At 41.1% G+C, this 22,740-nt stretch overlaps 2 protein-coding genes and 1 long non-coding RNA gene across 7 annotated transcripts; 2 read left to right on the forward strand and 1 right to left on the reverse strand.

Moving 5' to 3' along the window:
* Window positions 1–1,505: 1,505 nt before the first annotated feature.
* Window positions 1,506–11,136, reverse strand: tspan9b (tetraspanin 9b). The gene is made up of 8 exons (XM_063905244.1): window positions 10,897–11,136; window positions 4,235–4,297; window positions 3,808–3,927; window positions 3,486–3,560; window positions 3,254–3,349; window positions 3,016–3,126; window positions 2,826–2,909; window positions 1,506–2,308 (listed from the first exon to the last, which is right to left on the reverse strand). The coding sequence occupies exons 1-8, from the start codon at window positions 10,951–10,953 to the stop codon at window positions 2,231–2,233; spliced, it is 684 nt and encodes a 227-aa protein (XP_063761314.1). The 5' UTR covers window positions 10,954–11,136; the 3' UTR covers window positions 1,506–2,230.
* Window positions 9,114–17,779, forward strand: LOC134879018 (E3 ubiquitin-protein ligase TRIM68-like). 5 transcript variants are annotated; one of them, XM_063905238.1, is made up of 4 exons: window positions 9,114–9,184; window positions 14,440–14,514; window positions 15,563–15,830; window positions 16,541–17,779. In XM_063905238.1, exons 3-4 carry the CDS (start codon window positions 15,572–15,574, stop codon window positions 17,605–17,607), a joined length of 1,326 nt encoding a protein of 441 aa, XP_063761308.1. In that variant the 5' UTR covers window positions 9,114–9,184; window positions 14,440–14,514; window positions 15,563–15,571; the 3' UTR covers window positions 17,608–17,779. The 5 variants fall into 5 exon arrangements, with proteins under 5 accessions (XP_063761308.1, XP_063761306.1, XP_063761305.1 ...); XM_063905236.1 differs by lacking the exon at window positions 9,114–9,184 and adding an exon at window positions 12,407–12,574; XM_063905235.1 differs by lacking the exon at window positions 9,114–9,184 and adding an exon at window positions 12,586–13,271.
* A 1,304-nt stretch (window positions 17,780–19,083) lies between these two features.
* LOC134879022 (uncharacterized) lies at window positions 19,084–22,482 on the forward strand. Its single transcript, XR_010167767.1, has 2 exons — window positions 19,084–19,641; window positions 21,233–22,482. It is a non-coding gene; the product is annotated as an uncharacterized LOC134879022 (long non-coding RNA).
* Window positions 22,483–22,740: the final 258 nt, after the last annotated feature.

Consider the following 22,740-nt stretch of genomic DNA (forward strand, 5'->3'; position numbering starts at 1 on the left):
ACTTTAGACTAAAAATAACTGAAGGGGACAGACTCACTGTCTGAGTGTGTGTGTGTGTGTGTGTGTGTGTGTGTGTGTGTGTGTGTGTGTGTGTGTGTGTGTGTGTGTGTGTGTGTGTGTGTGTGTGTGTGTGTGTGTGTGTGTGTGTGTGTGCAGCTGGTTTCTCAGCCCTGTACCCTTACATAGTGATGATGGAGAAAAACACTGACGCTGGAACGTTCTCTAATTCGTAAACACACCACACTCTCTCTCTCCCTCTCTCTCCCTCCCTCTCTCTCTCCGGAGACCTGACGTAGCTTTAACGCTACGAGTGTTTCATTAAAGAGTCCCTGCTCTGCTCTCTGTGGTGTCCCCCTCTCCGGAAGGGTGTTCTTTCGGTTTCTGTGCATGTGAATGGTCTGCAAAGGCTAAAATCCTAAAGTTCCGGAACACCGTGACATCACTATGTGAAACGTGCACTTCTATTGGCTAGCGCTCCGCAGGGGGTTGAACAATCACAGAAGGACATTTCACTTCTTTTTCTTTTGACTTTTCTCATATATTGTTTGGACGGTTTTGAGATATTTACATATTTCTCTAAATAAACAAACATTACAGAAAGGTTTTACATAGATTCACATATTTGATATTTAGTTTTGGATTGTGTTAACATATTTTCCTCATATCTTTTGGACCTTTTTCAGACATATTTCTCATATTTTTGGGAATATTTTTAGATATTTTTTCAGACAACTTCCAGGTTTTTTTTTCAGCATTTAACTGCTGTATAGGGCTGTGCTCATGTGATGATCCAAAATAACTTTTGAAAGGCTTCAGAAAGAGGAGAATGGTTTCTTCTTTTTGATTTAGATTATTTAGTTATAAATCAGGTAACTCTGAGATATGGAAAGGAAAAGAGTTTGGCTTTAACGACCTGTAGTGGAGGAAGGAAACGGAGCTTCATGAGGAGTAAAGCATGTCTCTGCAGACGGCTGCTCAGCTTCAGCTTTATTGTATTTAGACAGTTTGAGCACCAGGTCTCAGTGTGGAGATAAAACCTCTTCCTGTGTGTTTACAGATCGCAGGTCTACGATGCTCAAACTGTGGCCCGGGGACAGAAGGAGGTCCTGAAGTGGAGTTGATGGGGCAGCCGGGAACATCTCAGAAGGTCATTTCATATTTTCTTCAAATGTTATGTGAGGTATTCCTTTTATAAAATATGTATGTCATTAAAAAGTCCCAATAAAACATGAACAATAGTAACGTTTCTTCTAAAACAATGTGTGGAGAATACAATAATTAATACAAGTCATATGATTGGTGCGTCGTCTTTTAACCAATCACATTTCACCTCAATCTCCAGCAGCCAATCATCGTGCTGCCGTCAAGCTGTGAAACGCTTCTGCTCTCTCCTGCAGTCGGCTGGGGTTTCAGGGGTTGATGCTGCGGCCTCCTCCTCCTCATCAAGTCCAGATCTTCATCATCAAGGTCAAATCTCACTTCTAATAATAATGAAAAACAATCCCGACGTTTCATTTTTTATTCCCCTTTTTCTTTAGTATGACACTTTTGACGTCCACAAACTTAACTCAAGTTAGACGATAAAAAAACCTCCTGCCAAACCGACCAAACACTCACTGAATACCATCTATAACACAACAGGATATGTGAGGCGTATTTATATTATGTAGTGTATCTCTGAAGGGGAAGTGAAGGTATATTAGGAACAGTTACCTGAGGATTATTTGGGGACAATGTGAGTAAATGTTCAGACCCGAAACAACTACAGTGAAACATACTTTGTTATTAAAACACATTTGAGTTTAAGCTTTTTACACACAGCAGAAAAACAAGCATATCAAACAACAACATTTACGGGTACAGGAAAAACATTTGAAAGATTTAATACCAGTGACATTTTATATATGTTAGCAGACGTAATAAGCCCCAGGTCGCACCAATTATTATATGTTTACAATCATCTTTCTGTTTTGTTCCTCGGGGCCACGGTGAGAGGGAAACATGGACTGTTGTTATAAAAAATAAAGAAAAATTGACAAAATGTTGAATTAATTTAACAGCTTTTCACACACTCACATCCACGCCTGCTTTATATATAACTCTTGTGACCAGACTGCTGTGTTCAAAACCTCAGTGTGGCCCTTCAAAATAAAAGCACGGGTTAGGTTACGGTATAGCACTGAGGTCACGCAGGTTCTTTGGGCTCTGCTGATTGGCTGCTGCCCTATGGTCAGGCAGTGGTGGTGGTGGCGCCATCCTTCCTGCTGATCTGACAGTAGAGGATCATAGCAAACACCATGCCGAAAATCTGCAGAAAGAGCGGGAAAAGCATACGTTTAAGTCAGTCATCATGGGTGGGGGGGGGGGGGGGTCGAGCTTCAGGTCAAACTCTGTATTTGTGATTTAATTTAATATTTTAAGACTTTTTAATCCACTTTTTCGAAGGTAAAATGTGCATTTGGTTAAGGTTTTTACTTTGTTTGTCTTCCAAAGGTCAAAAGAGCGGGAGAAGCATCGTAAGGGGGTTATGTATTTGTGGTTTAATTTAATATTGAAAGACTTCTAATTGACACTCCTATTGGCTAGCGCTCAAACCCATTGTATGTGATAGGCTAAGGGGCGGGACATCTCTAAGCATTTGACCAATCACAACAGAGCCGGCCCATTAACCCGTCAATCACAGCAGACTGGGCAAAGAAGTGTGTGTGTTTAGCTGCAGTTTTTCATGGAAATTAAAATGTGTGTGTGTGTGTGTGTGTGTGTGTGTGTGTGTGTGTGTGTGTGTGTGTGTGTGTGTGTGTGTGTGTGTGTGTGTTTGTGCTCACCAGCAGGATGGCGATGGCGAAGGCGATCCCCAGCACCACCTCCATGTGCTGCTCCATCAGACTGATGATTTTGTCCGAGCAGTTCTGGAGGGAGAGACCAGAGGACGTCAGCATGTTGCTCTGATCCCAGAACGGTGATTATCTTTAGTTATTCAACGGTAAACTCAAGCGGGTCAAACGTGGCGTCTACCTCTTTGTAAACTGAGTTGTTCACGCAGTCTGATTCGGTGGCGTTGCAGCGGCACGAGTCGGGGATTTTGGTCCAATCTGACGGTCCTTTAACGAGCCCGCAGCACTTCAGCTGGAAGGAAACCACAGTTCAGATTCAGATGTGTGTGTGTGTGTGTGTGTGTGTGTGTGTGTGTGTGTGTGTGTGTGTGTGTGTGTGTGTGTGTGTGTGTGTGTGTGTGTGTGTGTGTGTGTGTTACCTCTTTCTGCAGCTTCTCCAGGTCTTCAATCACATTTGCTGGTTGGGATGACAGCGGGGTGAACTTCGTCAGACGTTCCTTCATCCAGTTTTTCACCTGCGCGTGCACACACACACACACACACACACACACACACACACACACACACACACACACACGAATAACGTGTTATCTCTGTGATGAAATACAAACGCTGCAGGTGATGTGAGGACGTCTTCACTTCCTGTTTTACCTTCTTCTCCTCCACGGCTCCCAGGATGCCGGCGGCGAGCAGGAGGATGAAGATGATGAGGAGGCTGATGAAGAACTGAGGGAATAAAGGAGGGGGTTCATTGGCGTGTTGGTGTGCTAAGATTACTGATAGGATGTAGAAAATAAAAAAAGCATATTGTGTTGAAAGAAAGTCCTAGTATAGGACGTTTAAAAAGTCATAGTATAGTAGGACATGTCAAAAAGTGAAAACGGTCGCAGTGTGTTATGTTTGAACACCCGGAGTACATGATGTTTATTTCCTCTCTACGGAATGAAAAGCTGGGAGTCTGATGGAACCTCACCAGCAGCAGCATGCAGCGGTTCTCCCGGATGGCGCCGCAGCAGCCGAGGAAGCCGAGCACCAGGATGATCACCCCGATGGCGATCATCAGGTCGATGCCTGGCAGAGACTCATTGGTGATCTGTGGGGGGGGCAGTCAGCACTATCACTCAGAGACAGCAGAGGATTGACACTAAAAGTGAACTGTTTATGTATAATAATAACTATACTGCACAGTTATGATGTTTATTTCATACTTTATGTGAAATTGTTTCCCTCTTCTCCCTTTTGTGTCTCAATTTCTCTTTTTATTTGCATTATTTGTTGTTTTGAACAATAAATGGAGGTACTGTAAAATCTAAAACATAGCTTTCTGTAATTTCTGTTCCTATGAAAATATATGAATAATAAGGAAATAAAAAGAAGAATCTGTTTGGTGTGGTTCTCACCTCGTTTCCATCCTTGTTGACCTTCAGGTAGATGGACACGCCGAGGATGATGCAACCACTAATCTGTAAAAAAAACACAGGTGGAATTAGAATACAGAAAAATGCAGCAAGCGTTTACCTGCTGAGACGGTGGCGCCACCTGGTGGGGGAGACCTGCAGCTGGTGATAGGAATAATAGTGCATTCATTTTTGCAGAACAATTACAAAGCTGCCATTATTTTTAATTATATTTCACAAATACATAGATTTCCCCCTGTTGTTGCGTTAGCAGTGTAACTTGTTTTATGTGTAGGGTAGAGACACGAGTGAGCTTTGTCTCGAAACAGTTTCATTTACATTTTGGTGTATGAGGCACTTTATCACCTGATTAAACCTTTATTTATTGTTTGTATTATATGTATTTAAGAGGCCCTATTCCGCTTTTTGGGGGTTTCCCTCTCATGTAGTTTGTTCTATACGTTTTTAGTGCATGTCAATGGTCTGCAAAGGCTAAAATCCCAAAACTCCAGCTGTTGTTGGGCTGCATTCAGGACCAATGACTGACATGTACTATTTACCACTAACCACACAATTAGCAAACGTCCACACACACACACACACACACACACACACACACACACACACACACACACACACACACACACACACACACACACACACACACACACACACACACACACACACACACACACACTGTGGTGAGTAATTATCTGACATAAAGATTTCATCCTGAGAGGGGAAACAGAAACCAGACACACACAGCTTCACCATGGAGACAAACACAGCAGATCACACACACACACACACACACACACACACACACACACACACACACACACACACAACACACACACACACACACACACACACACACACACACACACACACACACACGCAGACACACACACACACAGATACACACAGACACACAGACAAACACACACACACACACACACACACACACACACACACACACACACACACACACACACACACACACACACACACACACACACACACACACACATTAAAGATGATTAAATGAAAAACAGAAACAGAAAACACTGCTCTGACCTGCCTTCAAAATAAAAGCAGTGTAATTGGGATTTGTAACGGGCACTTTACTCATAATAATACTAAATATATAAATACATATTATTATTCATTTCAATGTATTAATTCACATGTAATGGATTCATGAGTTTCCTGCTGTAATTGAATGTTTGTTCAGTTTTTACACAAACAAATTTAAAACACTTCCATATTAAAGATATTTTAATACACTAAGCATTTTAATATTCAATTAGGGAATTTAACGGACTCAACTCAGTCCATATTACTTCCTCTATTTAAGATTAATTAAGGAAATAAACCAGGATCAAAAACATAGATCAGTTAAGTCTTAAATTTAACTTCTATTTTCCATTTTATTCAAACTGACAGATTATCTTTTACTTTGAAATGTTTATCCTTTTATTTCTGAATGATATCTTTAGAAAAAGTGATGAATGGAAACAGAAGGGACAAACACACAGAGGACGTGACCTCTACACACACACACACACACACACACACACACACACACACACACACACACACACACACACACACCCTGAACAAAGCACTCCTCTGATTCAAAGGCTGAATAAATAACAGCGTGTCTAGGATTTGTTGAGTCAATCCTCCACACCGACCAGTAAAACCAGTACAACTGTAAGTGGTGGTTAGAACACCTCAGATACTTTGAGCACAGCTTTCATATTTTGGGCAACGAATCAAAACGTCTGTTTGTTTGAAGACAAACACGAAGCGTGCGGGTGGATATAATCCTCCTTCAGCCTCAGGGTTAGTTTGTTGTAGAGACGTCCACCCGCATCTCTACTTTAAAGAGTCCTCTCCTGCTGATGTTCAGGGGTGTTTTCCCTGTGTGGTATTACTATTTCTACTTTGAATTAGTGGAAATGAGCTGGTCCAGTGGGGGGGGGATTTACTTTTTCATCAGTGGGAAAAGAAACACCCTCACAAAGCCGGTGTTTACATTAAAGGTGGGAGTCAATGGTTACCAAAAAAAACACACAAAGATTAAATGAAAGGCGTTTATAGGTTGTTATCTCTTGCAAATCTGATTCAAACACTCTCCCACACACACACACACACACACACACACACACACACACACAGAAAACCTGCAGAGCAACATAGTACCGCAGGCTTCAGTAGGTCTGGAAAACAAACGCCCTCTGAGCACACAGCGGCACCTTTACTCTGAATTAAGATCTGAGGGACAGATTACAAATGACGACATCAAAACTAAAGGCGGCTAATGTTGGGCGCGATGGCGTTGAGTCGTCTCCTTTAGACACTCTTTTATTCCCCATTGGGGTACACACAGAAATATACAACAGTTCCTTCCACCGCTACGCTGACGACCCCCGGCTCTATCTACAGGGTTGTTTTGAAGACAGCAAACCCAGAACACCAAAACTTCACTCTCGTTTGAAAGTTATGTTTCCATCCTTCTGCTTTGATGCATGATAGCAGGACACTGAGTAAAGATGGCCAACAATTGGGAGATCTATAAAAAAGTCAAAAAATGTGAACAATTTTTAAGAAAAGGGCAAACATCTGGAAAAACTGGAAGAACGTCAGAGAAAAGGAAATCTTTGATGTAAGGGCAAAAATCTTAGAGGTTTTCGTCCTAATTTCCCTCAAATCAACTTAAACCTATCTTTATCCATCTGCATTTTGCACAATGTGTTTCACTTTGCTTACTTTTACCATTTCTGAAGTATTTTATTGTTCTTTACCCGATTGCGTCACTTTTAAACATTGCGCCATAAATAAACCAAACGTGCTCACTTTGAAAAGTTCCCTGAGCCTGTAAGTCCAAAAACATTGTGATAAAAATAATAATTACAAGCTGCTCATTGTCTCGGTTCACCACAGAGGAGGCGTTTCATTCCTCAGCGGTTTGTAACTCAGTGGTGATGAGTCAGTGTTTTCAGACTCTTCATTACACAATAACCAGAAAACCCTCGCAGAGACACGACGAATAACAGAGGTGTGTTCAGGCTTCAGACACCTGAGCATTGGGAAAGAAAACCCACAGGTGTTTCAATTCTTTCCATCGGTTGATCATGAACAATGTCGAAATGTATATCAATTAGACTGCGGGTTTTTTAAGTAGGAAAAACCCCATAAAGGTATTTGTTTCTTTGTAAATTTGCACTAATTTGTTACCAATTCAATGACTTTAAAGACCGTATTCAAAAAGGAGAAGGAGTACCATGACTGCTGCACAAGAAGGCGATAAATTAGAGTAAAATTGACATAGAAGTTAACATTTCAGTTGGACAACATGAAGTATATCAAGAACTGCTGCACTATTGTCGGTTGATTATGCCATTAAAGTCAGCATTCATTAGCACTCTGCTAAAAGGCAGAGCTGCACATCATTTCCTCTCCATCAAAGACCATAAAGGCACTTAATATTTAGAGCCACAGTAATGATGGAGGGGGATTTAGCATTGTGTGGCCTGAAAACAAACACAAACTCCACGTTCAACAGTTCTCTCTGGCATTCAACACTAAATCCACTAAATCGAAGCTTGAATCATGTTTTTCTTCTTCTTTTTGGGGCTAAAATGTACATTTGGTGTCTGAGTTATACTCTTTTGTTGAAGGGAAGGAGAAACTATAAAGCGGATTCATAGCTTTCTTTACTTTAATGACTTAAATAGATGTAAACATTTGATATGTTCTATAACGTCCATGTTGTTGACCCTCAATCATCACTTAGAAGCTAGAAGTTGAATACTTTACAGTAAACAAAGCCCCACCCCCCATCATCATTAGGTAACCACATCATGTCTGCTGAGTGCTACAATCAGGTTAGCATGGATTTCACATCGTTTCTGGGAAGTGGAGAGAAGGACTGAAATAACCTCAGCAGGCAGCAGGCGACTGTGTACAGATAAACAAACAAAGGTACAGGGCGGAGAAAATGTCAACAAACCTGGAGTTTACTCACAGTTCAGGGTGGAAATGAACCCTCTAACACAGGTTAATACAGGTGTACGTATGGATTTCTGGAGACTGAAACTAGGGGAGTGAAACACAGGAACTACTTTTTGAGACGCAGAGCTACCTTTCCTTTGAGAAACCTTTGAGTCAAAGAAAAGGTCTGTAAATATTCCCCTGAATTAACATAATGCAGCCGTGGTGTCCTTAAATGATAATGCCAGGATAATGAGGCCTTGAAAAGAAGTACAACGTGCAAGGCGATCATTTTGGTGATGAAGACAGACATTTCTTTTTGGCAACTTTCCATTAGCATGGTTAGCATTGTTAGCATGTAGCATTGTTAGCATGGTTAGCATGGTTAGCATGGTTAGCATGGTTTTTGTACACTTTTTAAATGAGTAAAACTATCAGCAGCAAAGACACAAACACAATCACGTTTGTTGATCAACATGATCCGTCTTTATATCTAATATATGTTCAAAAATAAAGGAATAATATCACTCAAATATAGCTTTATACCATCCATATAGAAACCACATCTGTTCTGGAACATTTTGCTTGTTTTTACGTTCATTAGTATTTTATTTGTACAATTCTGATTTAGTTTCCTTTGGACTCCAGTGCTTTGTAATTGGTTTAACTGGTTTCTTCTTTTTCTTGTTTTTCTGTCTCTGATGAGTCTCTAATTTCTCTCCAACCTTTATTTATTTGATCCAAACTACAGTACAGTAACATTTCCACTTTGCACTACCTGTCCATAGAGCCCATGCTGACAGAGCGACTGTTCCACTTCACGGAGGTATTTGACTCCTTTCTCTGCCCACTATCTTTCTACATTTCCCAAGATGCTTTGTGATTTGACGCTTGAGTGACATCATCATAAGGCAACTTGACAAACCGTAAGAGGAAGCAGCAGCTTGCAGTCAGGTACTGTGGTTTTTACTTCCCTATCACTCCGCCAGACATTAAACTAACGCGTGTTTTTTGAACTGAATTTAGTTTTTGAACTGAAACAGAAATGTGCATTTCACTCAAATACTGAGCTATAGATAGTAGAAGCTGTGAGGAAGTGGCTCAGTCAGTGGGAGCCGTAGGGTCGCTGGGTGAAGTCCCCGAACAGAACTAAAATATGGAGTGTGGACTGCTACTTGGAGAGGTCCCAGTTCACATCCTTGGCCTTGAGCAAGGCACTTGACCCCCCCTACCACTCCCTATTGGCCCCGTCCACTCTATCATAGCTGCCCACTGCTCCCAGTACTAGGATGGGTTAAATGTAGAGGTCCAATTTCACTGTGTGACAAAAACAATAATAATAATACATTTTATTTATAAGAGCACTTTTCATTTGAGTAAACAGAACTCAGTGCTACAGAACATCTATGTTTGATCAAGTAAACGAGCGTTTCATCCCCTGATTCTGAAACCAGGGAAGCACACTTTAGCAGTGATTTCTGCATTGCACCCAGAGAGGTATATCTATAATGCATTTGTAATAAAACCCACACTTCCTCAAGTTCAATCAGTAAGAAATTAAACCAAAAGTGCAGCTAAAGATTAACCATCAACGGGCGTTCTGTTTTAATGGCACACTAAAAGCCTTGCTCTGGTTTCAGTCCCTGTTGTCCTGCAGGGCTGAAGCTCTGCTGCTTTTCGTTTAGTCTTCTTCTGCAAATGAATGATCCCATTTTTAGGGGGAAATAGTGTCAGTAGAGAGACTAAATACCTGTAGATGGTGAAACCAGAGGAGTAAACGCCCCCTGACTTGTCCCCAGCCCTTAAGTCTACTATATTTATAAGAACAATGACAGTGTTTGCATTCCTATAGCAAACCTCGAACAAGTGGCGTCAGGTTTCAGTCGAGCCGGATCGTAATCAGGTGCCGATACGACTCATCGACACGAGAGTCCTGGTTTTGAATGAGAAACTCCAGGAATAGAGGTCAAACTGAACCAATGTTTACGGCCACTATCACCTCATGTAATACAACCTAATCAGAAGTGATGCTGTGAGCCACACCCTGAAACTGAGCTGGGCAGGGGTGTCGGGAGATACTGAAGGAGAAAACCTGTTCCACAACTCTGAGAGGGAGGCTGACAGCCGTCACAGCAGAGCGACATATAGAAGTTTAACAATAAAGAATAGGAAAGTGTCTGCCTGCATGAAGCAGATCTAAAGGTGTAGCTACAACTTCAGCACAGATAAATGGAGTGAACTGCGACTGCAAGGGAAACTCTGTGATCAGTAAACAAATGACCCTTTAATTCTTGAACAGATGAAGTATCAAAACACTTGATGGATCGATAGAAGAGATGAGGGATAGTTAAAGCACTTGTTCAGCTTCAACCGAGAAGCACAAGGACAAGAAATGATCATTGAATCGTTGAGTAGACCGAGAGCGATGTTTGAAAATGGAGGAAAAATATAAACACAAAACACAAAACTTCTAACCCGTTTAATTTGAACAAACGCCTGAACAAAAAATAATTCTTAAGAAACTGTCACTGTTTTAATTATTCAAGGCATCAGAATTGAGACACTCTTTAATCCTACCCTGAAAGGATTCACACAATTCACTGAAATTCAAACAGCTTTGCAATAAAGTCTTTAAAATAAAAAGTATGAAACATGTTGGGACTCACCCAGAAGAGCAGGTTGAAGAAGAAGAGGAGGTATTTGATGCATTTATTCACAGCCATGGTTTTTGTCTTTCTCGGTCACTTCTTCCTCAGCGGCTTCAGGAAGCTTTCTGCAGCGCTCCGACACACTGACTGTGTCTCTGATCCCAGCCAGCTTTACCTGTTTCCTCTGGAGGAGTGTACCTCTGTTGCTTACGCCTTTCCTTCCATCCACCCTCCTTTCCTTTCCTCTTAATACCAGCTTCTACTGCTGTTCCCTTCCTTGCCAAGAACAATCAAATAAAGCCAGACGGTCCAGCTGGTTTTGAAACCAACAGACTGCCAGGGGAATACATTTTATTTCTGAAGACTTATAACAGACCATATTTCACTGAACATCAGCAGGAGAGGACTCTTTAAAGTAGAGACACTACATACTGATATACACCTGAACACCAGCAGGAGAGGACTCTTTAAAGTAGAGACACTACATACTGATATACACCTGAACATCAGCAGGAGAGGACTCTTTAAAGTAGAGACACTACATACTGATATACACCTGAACATCAGCAGGAGAGGACTCTTTAAAGTAGATACACTACATACTGATATACACCTGAACATCAGCAGGAGAGGACTCTTTAAAGTAGAGACACTACATACTGATATACACCTGAACACCAGCAGGAGAGGACTCTTTAAAGTAGAGACACTACATACTGATATACACCTGAACATCAGCAGGAGAGGACTCTTTAAAGTAGAGACACTACATACTGATATACACCTGAACATCAGCAGGAGAGGACTCTTTAAAGTAGAGACTCTACATACTGATATACACCTGAACATCAGCAGGAGAGGACTCTTTAAAGTAGAGACACTACATACTGATATACACCTGAACATCAGCAGGAGAGGACTCTTTAAAGTAGAGACACTACATACTGATATACACCTGAACACCAGCAGGAGAGGACTCTTTAAAGTAGAGACACTACATACTGATATACACCTGAACATCAGCAGGAGAGGACTCTTTAAAGTAGAGACACTACATACTGATATACACCTGAACATCAGCAGGAGAGGACTCTTTAAAGTAGAGACACTACATACTGATATACACCTGAACATCAGCAGGAGAGGACTCTTTAAAGTAGAGACACTACATACTGATATACACCTGAACATCAGCAGGAGAGGACTCTTTAAAGTAGAGACACTACATACTGATATACACCTGAACATCAGCAGGAGAGGACTCTTTAAAGTAGAGACACTACATACTGATATACACCTGAACATCAGCAGGAGAGGACTCTTTAAAGTAGAGACACTACATACTGATATACACCTGAACATCAGCAGGAGAGGACTCTTTAAAGTAGAGACTCTACTACTCTCTAGTGGCAGCTGTTTGAAACTACAACACATAAAACCAATCCCCGCCCTTTTTCTATTTGACTAACAAATGTTCCAGATAGTTCCTCGGGCCACATGGGGAAAGCTTTACACGAGAGGAAGTGAAACCTCCCACCTCAGATAGTTAATATTCAACCGTCAACTCGATGTTTGCTCAGTTGTTGAACTGGTCTGAGCAGCAGCTCTGCTTCCGCTCTCTGCTGGTGTTGAGTTTTGCCAGGTTTTAAAACAGCCGGTAACAAAAGCTAGCTGGGTCTTCAGCAGCGATTTAAAAGTGAGAACTGGAGGGGAAGATTTAGGGAGCAAAATGCAGAAAGGCTTGATTCATTGGGCTGTGTATTTTAACTTTGAAAATGTACATGCAGCGTTGTGTTTATCAAAGGCTATTAGAAAAGTGTTTGTCAAATGTTAGTGCGGAGTAAAACATTTCAACAAGTACCGTGCATAGTTCAGTGCAATTCAAGAGGGAGGAAGTGAGTTTAATGCAACTTTACAGGGTGCAATATACAGTACGATGGATAGAAGAGGCGGGATATGGAGTGTGTGTGTGTGTGTGTGTGTGTGTGTGTGTGTGTGTGTGTGTGTGTACATGTGGCAGAGAGGGAGAGGTTGGGATGTGTTCACAGTAAAGAGGGAGCAGGGTAACATCTGCTCTGTCTCGTTGGAGGAACTGCTTTTTTCTGGATTTTTCTTTGGGATTGAACTCTTTATTTTCGAGGATTTCTCGAGGATATTTGAGTCCATAACTGTTGAATGGTTTCCTCAGTATTGTTCTCTGTGCTTCTACTGCTGGATTTTCACTTTCACTTTAAACAACTTGGGACTTTGTGGGCTGTGTCCGGTCAGGTAGAGTGTGAGGTGTTTCGTCAGGACTTCCTTTTGCTGGGTGATTTCAGTTTCGTCTGAATTGATAATCAATCCTACTTTTGTACTTCCTCTTTTTGTTACATATTTTAGTGGAAATATAAAAGGTATATCTCCTCCTTTCTCATCTTAAAGCTAAATTGACTGGAGCCTCTTCTTTGTTTCATTCAAACAAATAATCAAATTACAACATTTAAACTATCGAACGACACCAAAATATCAACTTGATAAGAGTTGAAGTAGGGTTAATAAACTACATACTGATATACACCTGAACATCAGCAGGAGAGGACTCTTTAAAGTAGAGACTCTACATACTGATATACACCTGAACATCAGCAGGAGAGGACTCTTTAAAGTAGAGACACTACATACTGATATACACCTGAACATCAGCAGGAGAGGACTCTTTAAAGTAGAGACACTACATACTGATATACACCTGAACATCAGCAGGAGAGGACTCTTTAAAGTAGAGACGCTACATACTGATATACACCTGAACATCAGCAGGAGAGGACTCTTTAAAGTAGAGACACTACATACTGATATACACCTGAACATCAGCAGGAGAGGACTCTTTAAAGTAGAGACTCTACATACTGATATACACCTGAACATCAGCAGGAGAGGACTCTTTAAAGTAGAGACTCTACATCCTGATATACACCTGAACATCAGCAGGAGAGGACTCTTTAAAGTAGAGACCCTACATACTGATATACACCTGAACATCAGCAGGAGAGGACTCTTTAAAGTAGAGACACTACATACTGATATACACCTGAACATCAGCAGGAGAGGACTCTTTAAAGTAGAGACACTACATACTGATATACACCTGAACATCAGCAGGAGAGGACTCTTTAAAGTAGAGACACTACATACTGATATACACCTGAACATCAGCAGGAGAGGACTCTTTAAAGTAGAGACTCTACATACTGATATACACCTGAACATCAGCAGGAGAGGACTCTTTAAAGTAGAGACTCTACATACTGATATACACCTGAACACCAGCAGGAGAGGACTCTTTAAAGTAGAGACTCTACATACTGATATACACCTGAACATCAGCAGGAGAGGACTCTTTAAAGTAGAGACTCTACATACTGATATACACCTGAACATCAGCAGGAGGACTCTTTAAAATAGAGACTCTACATCAGCAGGAGAGGACTCTTTAAAGTAGAGACGCTACATACTGATACACACCTGAGAGGACTCTTTAAATGGAAGACTCAGCTCATACGTCACTGTGATTTTCTTCAGGTTGGGACAGGAGTGTCTGCAGAGTGGGAACGTCTATCAGAAGAAGGTCGCTGTGATCTGGACGAGTTTTAAAAGGTAGGACTGCTTTCAGGGAACACATTTGAACGATGGTCTGTCAGTATTCATCATTCTGCAGCGTTGTTGAACACGCTTCAAAGTTCCTTTTGATTATTAACAAAAAATTAAGCAGAGCAGGACTTATCTTTTTGGGATCATGAACAAACTTTCACACGGGGGAGATCGGGCGGGTCAGAACTCGTCTCACACTTCAGTGAAGCAGAGTTTATCCTTTTATACATCTGATTACTGAAGAGGTGCATTTGGACATCCCGGGTTTTAGTTGTCAAACAATTGTCACAACTGGAAAACACAAGTTTCTCCCACACACGTCAAGGTTTTGAGATCTTTTTTTGACTCTACAGAAAGCATTCTCCACTAATCCTAAATGGCCTTAATGTACAGTAATGTTTTGTTAGGATACACATCTTTGATTTATTTGGCAAGCAAATGGACAACGAGCGCAGACAGAAAAGCCAGTTAAAAAGGCAGTTTCTCTACTTGTAATGACCATGAAATCAGTTTGATGCTACTTTAGATTCAGGTATTCAAGTTGTATTAGTTAAAAGGCACACTCAGTGACTCTGTACTACCATCTATTGGCATATGTGTGAAACTACACCAGAGAAAACACTCCACAATCCCCGCCTGTTTTTATTTCACTAATGTTCCTGATAGTTCCCCGGGCCACATGGGGAAGGCTTTACATGTGACACAGGAAGGCCTCCCGTCCCGGATACTTAATATTTAACCTTCAACTCGATGTTTGTTCTTCTGGTCTTTGTTCGTGTTGAGTTTTGCCAGTTTTCAAAATAGCAGGTGTTCTTTAAGAAAGAATAATAGATGTGTAGCTGGGTATTCAGCGCCAATTTAAAAGTGACGATTGGAGGGGAAGATTTAGGGAGCAAACTGCACAAAAAACTTCAATAAATAATTCAAAAACCTGCAAGAAAACTCATTAAACTGCAACAAAATACCATACCTAGTTCACTGCAATGAGGAAGGTCCCTGATTCTTCATTTTTCAAGGTAACAACAGCAGCACCGTATTTTCTTTATTCCCGCAGGAAGCCATAATGGTGACACTGAAAGAGGAGCTGTGGAGTATTCTGCAGCATTTAAAAGAAAACGAGTTTAAGCAATTCAAATGGCTCCTGGAGGCGGAGGACATCCCGGTGTGTCGGTTGGAGAACGCGGACCGGACGGACACGGTGGATCTGATGGTGCAACAACACCAGGGTCCTGGAGCTCTGGAGTTAACCACCAAGATTTTAGAAAAGATCAGCAGGAACGATCTGATGGAGGTTTTGGTTCAAACCAGGTCCAGATGGAAAGGTAAGTTGAGTAAAAGTATTTTAAAAAGGTTTATATCAAAGAGGAGGCAATCCTAAGTATCTTCCCCCCTTAAAGATGGTTTTGGATCAAATCCCTTCTTCAATTAACTCTACCAATGAGAAGGAGATTAGAAATAAAAGCAGTGCACATAAATTACAGCAAGCAGCGTCTCATTTGAGCAACCAATAACTGTCGCATTGTTATTTCATGAGCATGTGGCAATGGTTTAGTCCACGGCGGTCCGGGCAGACCATCCAACCCCAGCATACAAGGAGCATAGGGGTTGTGGAGGCTCAAATCCAGCTGAGTTGAGTCACCCACAGGCTAAACTTGGCTTTAGGCTTTGTTTTCAAGTAGAGAGTCCATACGGAATTTGAAATGTTGATGAACAAACAAATTGAAACAAAAGTAGGACTAGACGGTCAAACTGTCATCCCACACCCCGCATGTAACAGGTGACTTAAATACACATACCACATCCATTGCCGGAAGTGCTGAACAAATGCAAATAAAAGGGATGTAAACAAATAACAATAATACAGATAATGAATTCAGGGCATTTTTCAGGGGCTTTAGATATGAAATGAACCTTATTTCCCCGTGCTAGACAGTATCCAAAGAGCGTAGTTTTGATTTGGACATCAAGTGAACAATACTCATGACTGTCATGTGAGACTCACCAAATGCCTTTCTGTTCTGTCTTTATTCAGAGCTCAATAACCGTGAGAAGGCCAAGCTGGCGAAGACAAAGGCTGATATCAATCTGATGATCCAGGAGAGACAGAAGAGGATCGGGGATATCAGTCGCTCGTCAGAGATCAGCAGCCAATCTGCTGAGAGACATATCGCAGACAGCAGGCGGGTCTTTGCTGTTTTGAAGCAGTCTGTCGAGACAAGTCTAGACAATCTCATCGAGGACATTGAAAAAAAGCGGGATACGTCGAGGAAAGAGGCAGAGGGATTCATCCGAGAGCTCGAGAAAGAAATCTCTGAGCTAACAAAAAGGTGTGCTGAGGTGGAGACGCTCTCACGCACTGAAGACCACCATGACTTCCTGCACAGCGTCCCACCCCTGCATGGTATTCCATTCACCAAGAGCTGGAAGGAAATCTGTGTCACTCCGCCATTGTACGGGAGAAGTGTGGAAAAATCTATTAATGAGCTGGAGGACTTACTCAAGAAAGAGAAGGTGAAATTGATTGTGAAGGTCCAGCTGAGAAGAGTCCAGCAGTTTGCAAAGGACGTGACTCTAGATCCTGACACAGCGAACCCCCGCCTCGTTTTATCTGAAGACGGGAAAACAGTCCACTGTGGGGATGTAAAAAAAAACCTTCCTGACAACCCGGACAGATTTAATACTGCTGCAAACGTCTTGGGAAAGCAGAGTTTCTCTTCAGGAAGATTTTACTATGAGGTTCTGGTAAAAGGGAAGTCTTCGTGGGATTTAGGCGTCGTCAAAGGGTCGATCGACAGGAAGGGGTCGATCTTTGCAAGCCCCCAGAATGGCTACTGGACAATATGTTTAAGGGAAGGGTATAAGTACAAAGCCTCTGCCGTCAATCTCAGTGTGAAACGTCAGCCGGAGAGGGTGGGCGTATTTGTGGATTATGAGAAGCATTCAGTCTTCTTTTATGACGTAGATTCTGCAGACGTTATCCATAAATTTACTCACTGTTCCTTCACTGAGAAACTCTTCCCCTTCTTTAGTCCCAGTCCTCATTACAACTGTACAAACTCTGCACCTCTAATAATCCTGCCTGTCGATTACAGTGAGTAGATTTGATGCGTTAAATCATATATTGCAGTACCAGGTTGTGCCACTAGTTGCTGCCACTCTTTGATTCAATCGAGGTGAAGGCGAGCGCTGCTTTGCTTTGCTTACTGTAACCTTATTCCTCCAGGAAGGAGTTGATATGCACATAAACTGCTCAATAAAACTTGGAAATCCATTGTATTGTCTTTGGCTAATGTTAATGCTATCGTACCAACTGGAAACAAGAGTAAAACAACTCCAGACGTCTGTATTTCTGGAAAGGAAATTAGAAAATGTAATCTGAAAAAAAGGTAAAGACCTCTGAGCAAAATCCAGACAGAGGCTTTAAATCCTACATTAAGGATAACAGCAACACACTTTAAAGGTGTCATAGAATGGAAACTGTATTCACCTTGGCAGAGTTGAATAAGGAGAGTTCGGAACATTGAGCTGACATACCGTGAACCTCAAACACCATTGTTTCCTCCTTCACGTGCAAATCATGAATATGCATATCACAGCAGTAAAACGGGCGTATTACAATCCCTGTGTGTGACGTCACACACGGTACTCCAGCCCCAACATCTGCATACACCAGCTGCTGGAAACACTAACGCTAACACTTACCACTCCGTAACGCTGCTCTCCAATCTCCGACCAACCGGCTGTTCTTCAGATTCCTCGGGTTCCTCCTCCGATAAAGGCTCAAACATGTCAGGTTGGATGCCAATAGCCTCCATGGTTCATCTCTCACAGTTCCGCGAACTTCACTTACTTCTGTGGGCTCTGAGGCAGCCATGGGTAGCTCCTTGTAAACCAGCCAATCAGAGCAGAGCTCGTCATCATTATTTAAATGAGCCCCAAAATAAGGCAATTCAGCTCGTTTCATTCTAGGACCAAATCATAGAGTTATAAATGGGCCTGTAAAAACACATCTGGATATTTTTTGGATCAACCAAAGATATGTACCTTCTTTGTAGACATCAGAGAACCACTTAAATGCCAGATAGATGCTTTCTATGGCACCTTTAACTTCTACATCTCTATTTCCAATCATTACGAGCAATTATCTGCTTGAAAATTATTCTGAAATATAGGATGAATCACAAGTTAAAGGTATGAATTCCTTTGATGATATAATGAAATGTGGGACCTGAGGAATATGCTTTGACGCAGTCTGAAAATGTATTAGGGTTTGGTTGCAGTTCCAGGTTATGCCACTAGAGGCGATTGCTCTTATCGGTAGCAATAAATCACTATTTTGAAGGCCTTGACGTTAAACTACAGTGGTGGTTTTGAAGCAAACTTTTCCGGACTGGTGAAAATGTTGATATTTTGAGGGTTGGCCATTGCAAGAATGTCTATAGCGCCCCCTATGTGCAACTGTTGGCCATTGCTGGACTTTTTCAGGTGCCATATTTGAACAAATTCCTCCTTAAGTTTAAATTATCAATTGTTTAACAGATCTGTATTAGGCATCTGTGTGTGCATGGGGGCAGGGGAGGTGATCAAATGTATGATGTGCTGTTTCTCTTCTGCATTTTTTCACAATATAAGAAGTTTCCAAAACAATTTCCTCCTTTTTAGATGCTAAGCTAAGAATAGCAACTAGAGAAGGGAAATTGTGTCTGGAGAGTGATGTATTTTAGATCAAAAGGAACCAAGTGTTTTATGTATGTGTCTTTACCTGCTATGCCTCAAACAAATTGATTCAAAAGAGTTGTCACAGATATACATAAGTACGTCTAGTGAAAGTGTTAAGTCAAACCCCCAGAGTGCACGATATAAGTACTAGGGAAATGTCCACTAATAAATAAAACAAATGAACCAGAAGCTAAATATAGAAACTAGGAAGTCAAATAGAAATGTTTGCACACTATGTGAAATGGAGAAGTTGGTATTAATTTCCCATGTACTACGATTACCTCCGTGGGGGAGGAGTTGAGAGGAGAGAGTTGAAGGCAAGACAACAAGCACCTCTTCAGGATCATCGTCTGATGTGGCCATCTGAGCGAACACCAAAATAACTATATGAAGGACTGAGAGGGATTCAGATGGGTGAGCTTTTTCTATTAAATAATCTTGTTTGAATCAATATCACATTAGTTTCGGGGGTGTATACTTCAAAGATATTTTGTGTCTTTGAATAAGAACGGCAAAATCAACCAAGACTAGAAAAACCGGCTATACTGTACAGATGTGTGAGCTTTAACGGTTCTCTGAAAAAGAGACGGGCCACAGAAATGTTGTACAGAGTCTACACAGGAAGTTGAAGAGAAAGCTGCTGGTTTTTCGAGCAGCGTGTGGTTTCTATGTTTACTTTCATTTTTGAAAACACAGTCGAAATGTGGCAAAAGCTGGGCGAGAGTTCCTATGTAAGTTTAGTGTCCATGTTAAATGATGCAAGGCTTTATATAAAGTGGTATCATAGATCTACTGGGCCCAACACCAAGGCCTATCTCCAGCCCAGACTCAACATGTCTTTAAAACCTATAAATCCTACACCCACCAACGCAAAAAGCAGACTCGGTCATTTACCAACACAGTGTTTGCTCAGGATAAACTACAGTGGTTGACCCAAATGGCTCGGCTTCAATGGCTACGTGGATGCCATGCCTCTCAAACATCTCATTGACAAAGAACAAAAGCATTTCTAAGGTCATGACAAAGTGCAACTTTTTTAGGACTTTTTGTACGCTCCTCTTAAACTCAATGTATTTTGGTTGGATGCCTGAAATAAGGTTGTGGTTAACACAAGCTTTTTGTTTGTCCAGCGGCATTTCTGTTAGTAAATACAAAGCGTCTAAATGAGACGACTCAACGTCATCACACCGAACATCAGCCGCCTTTAGCTTAGCTGTGATGACGTGAAGTCATGTGACCGTGCTGTAGTTCCTTTATAGCCCAACATTAGCCTCCTTTAGCTTAGCGGTGATGACATGAAGTCATGTGACCGTGCTGTAGTTCCTTTATAGCCCAACATTAGCCTCCTTTAGCTTAGCGGTGGTGACGTGAAGTCATGTGACCGTGCTGTAGTTCCTTTATAGCCAAACATTAGCGTGTAAGTATCATAAATGTTGACAGAGAGATTTAAAACCTCCACACCGGAAATGCTACACAGAGGAATAAATACATAAGTAAAATACAAAAATCACCATCAAATACGTTTAAAAAACACAAATAAAAGAGGAAAAACATATCGTAGAAAGCACAGTTTCATATTTTAGATTAAATATTTGCCAAACACAGAATTAGTTTTGATTGCAGTTTTAATCATAATGTTCGTAATAGTGCTACGTTTTCAAAATGTGGTTTGGAGTCATCCCATCTCTCTTTGGGGTCAATAAATACATGTATTGATGAAAACGAGGAAAAAAGCCTGATTTATTTTGTAAGAATGTAGTGTCAATTGCGCAGCCAAGCCGCTAGGTGGCACTAAATGACACTAGGTTTTTGACAGACAGCTTTGACAGTAAATGTATATTTTTAAAAAAGGGTCATTTTTGCAGATTCAAACTAACTCATGTCATCCAGATTACTCAGTTAACACTTGTTGTTGTTGTTGTTGTTGTTGTTGTTGGTGGTGGTGGTGGTGGTGGTGGTGGTGGTTTTTTTGACACTACTGGTATGTGTTCACTGACTCTCACAGGGAGAACATCGGGCAACAGAAAGGAGCTGAAGGTGGTACAGAGGGAACTGATGTGGCAGATCAGAGAGGGGGAAAACAGCTACAGGAAGAGGATGGAGGAACAGCTGCAGCAGAGGAACGTCAGCGGAGTCTGGAGAGGCCTAAAAACCATCTCTGGCTACAAAGGGCCAGACTCCCAGGTCCGAGGGGACCATCAGTGGGCCAACAACCTGAACATTTTCTTCAATAGATTTGATCAGTCAGGCGCCCCTACCCCGACCCAATCCCCACTGCTGCATCCCCCATCGTCCCCACTGTGTGGAAATAGCCCTGTCACCTCTGACACCTCCACCCAGCCCCCGACCATCAGCCCAAAGACATTTTTCACACCAGCCCCGGTAACTTCTCCCCCCACAACCCCCTCTGACGGCTTGTAGTTCAAATTGCTGTTTCCACTTGTTGTCGTTAGCATCACCAGTGTTGTTGCTATGGTTACCTGCAGTTTGATAAATGCAATTAGTTTGTAGAGAATAATAAAAGGCTTCATAAGATCCATAACAAAGCATGGTGAGTTTGTTTGTTTGAATGGTAGTTAATTAACTATTTGAAATGCTTTTACTAGAATATTTTATGCTAATCTATAGTGTTCAATTACACTTTTGGAGGCTAATATTATACTTTTTACTTCAGTAGCTGCTATAAAAACACATGATATATGACATTATGCAAGTTCATTTGAAGTTAAATGGATCCATGTTGTCAAATAACAAGATGAAATTGCTCTTGCATGTATTTGTATATGTATAATAATATGAAAATAGCTATAAATAGTTGAGTTGAGTAGCATTTTCAGATACAAGAACCTGCATTTTCCATTTTATGTTACTTTATACTTGTGTTGCACCACATTTTAGAGGTAAATATCGTACTTTTGATTATAGTACATTTATTTAACACACAAAAAAAAACACTTACTGTAGGATTATGAAGTACTAAATAAGTAAAAATACTCTTCCATGCATGTGTTTACGGAATAATAAAAGATCTATCCTGCATATTTACAAATGCAATTCAAATTAAATATGCAAATTGACAAAATAATCCTTAATTTATTTTATTTTGTATTATTGCAGATTAATACTAGGAATTTACTGCATTTTATAATGGGATGTTTTTGTGAAGGAATCATATGAAATGTTATTAACATGTAAAATATTATTTGTTATCTGCACTTTTTTGTTTATAAAGTCAAATAAAAGCTTCAATTTTTATCTTTCAGGGTCAATTTTGCTTTACAGTTCAGTTTTATTTTCTATTGTTAGATTTGTAATAATCATTTATATTATTTCCTACTCGCAAGGGCTCTGTTTAACAGCTGCTGCAACTACAACATGTCATAATTGGGATAAATAAAGTATATCTGATCTTGTTTAAGTGTCTCTAGGGATCAGAGAGAGGAGGCGCTGCTGGAGGAGGAAGAGGAGGAGCTGCTGGAGGAAGAGGAGGAGACGTCCTGTCCGTCTGAGTCC

This window comes from Eleginops maclovinus, chromosome 17 (genome assembly GCF_036324505.1).
Source record: "Eleginops maclovinus isolate JMC-PN-2008 ecotype Puerto Natales chromosome 17, JC_Emac_rtc_rv5, whole genome shotgun sequence".
NCBI classification, from domain to species: Eukaryota; Metazoa; Chordata; class Actinopteri; order Perciformes; family Eleginopidae; genus Eleginops; species Eleginops maclovinus.

Bases quoted from the DNA above. Each gene is read 5' to 3' on its own strand.
- tspan9b (XM_063905244.1), bottom strand. From the start codon at position 10,953: ATGGCTGTGAATAAATGCATCAAATACCTCCTCTTCTTCTTCAACCTG. The intron at 3,928-4,234 runs GTGAGAACCACA...CCCCCCCCACAG, and splicing joins TCAACAAGGATGGAAACGAG to ATCACCAATGAGTCTCTGCC. The intron at 3,127-3,253 runs GTAACACACACA...GTTTCCTTCCAG, and splicing joins TGGAGAAGCTGCAGAAAGAG to CTGAAGTGCTGCGGGCTCGT.
- LOC134879018 (XM_063905238.1), top strand. From the start codon at position 15,572: ATGGTGACACTGAAAGAGGAGCTGTGGAGTATTCTGCAGCATTTAAAA. The intron at 15,831-16,540 runs GTAAGTTGAGTA...GTCTTTATTCAG, and splicing joins AACCAGGTCCAGATGGAAAG to AGCTCAATAACCGTGAGAAG.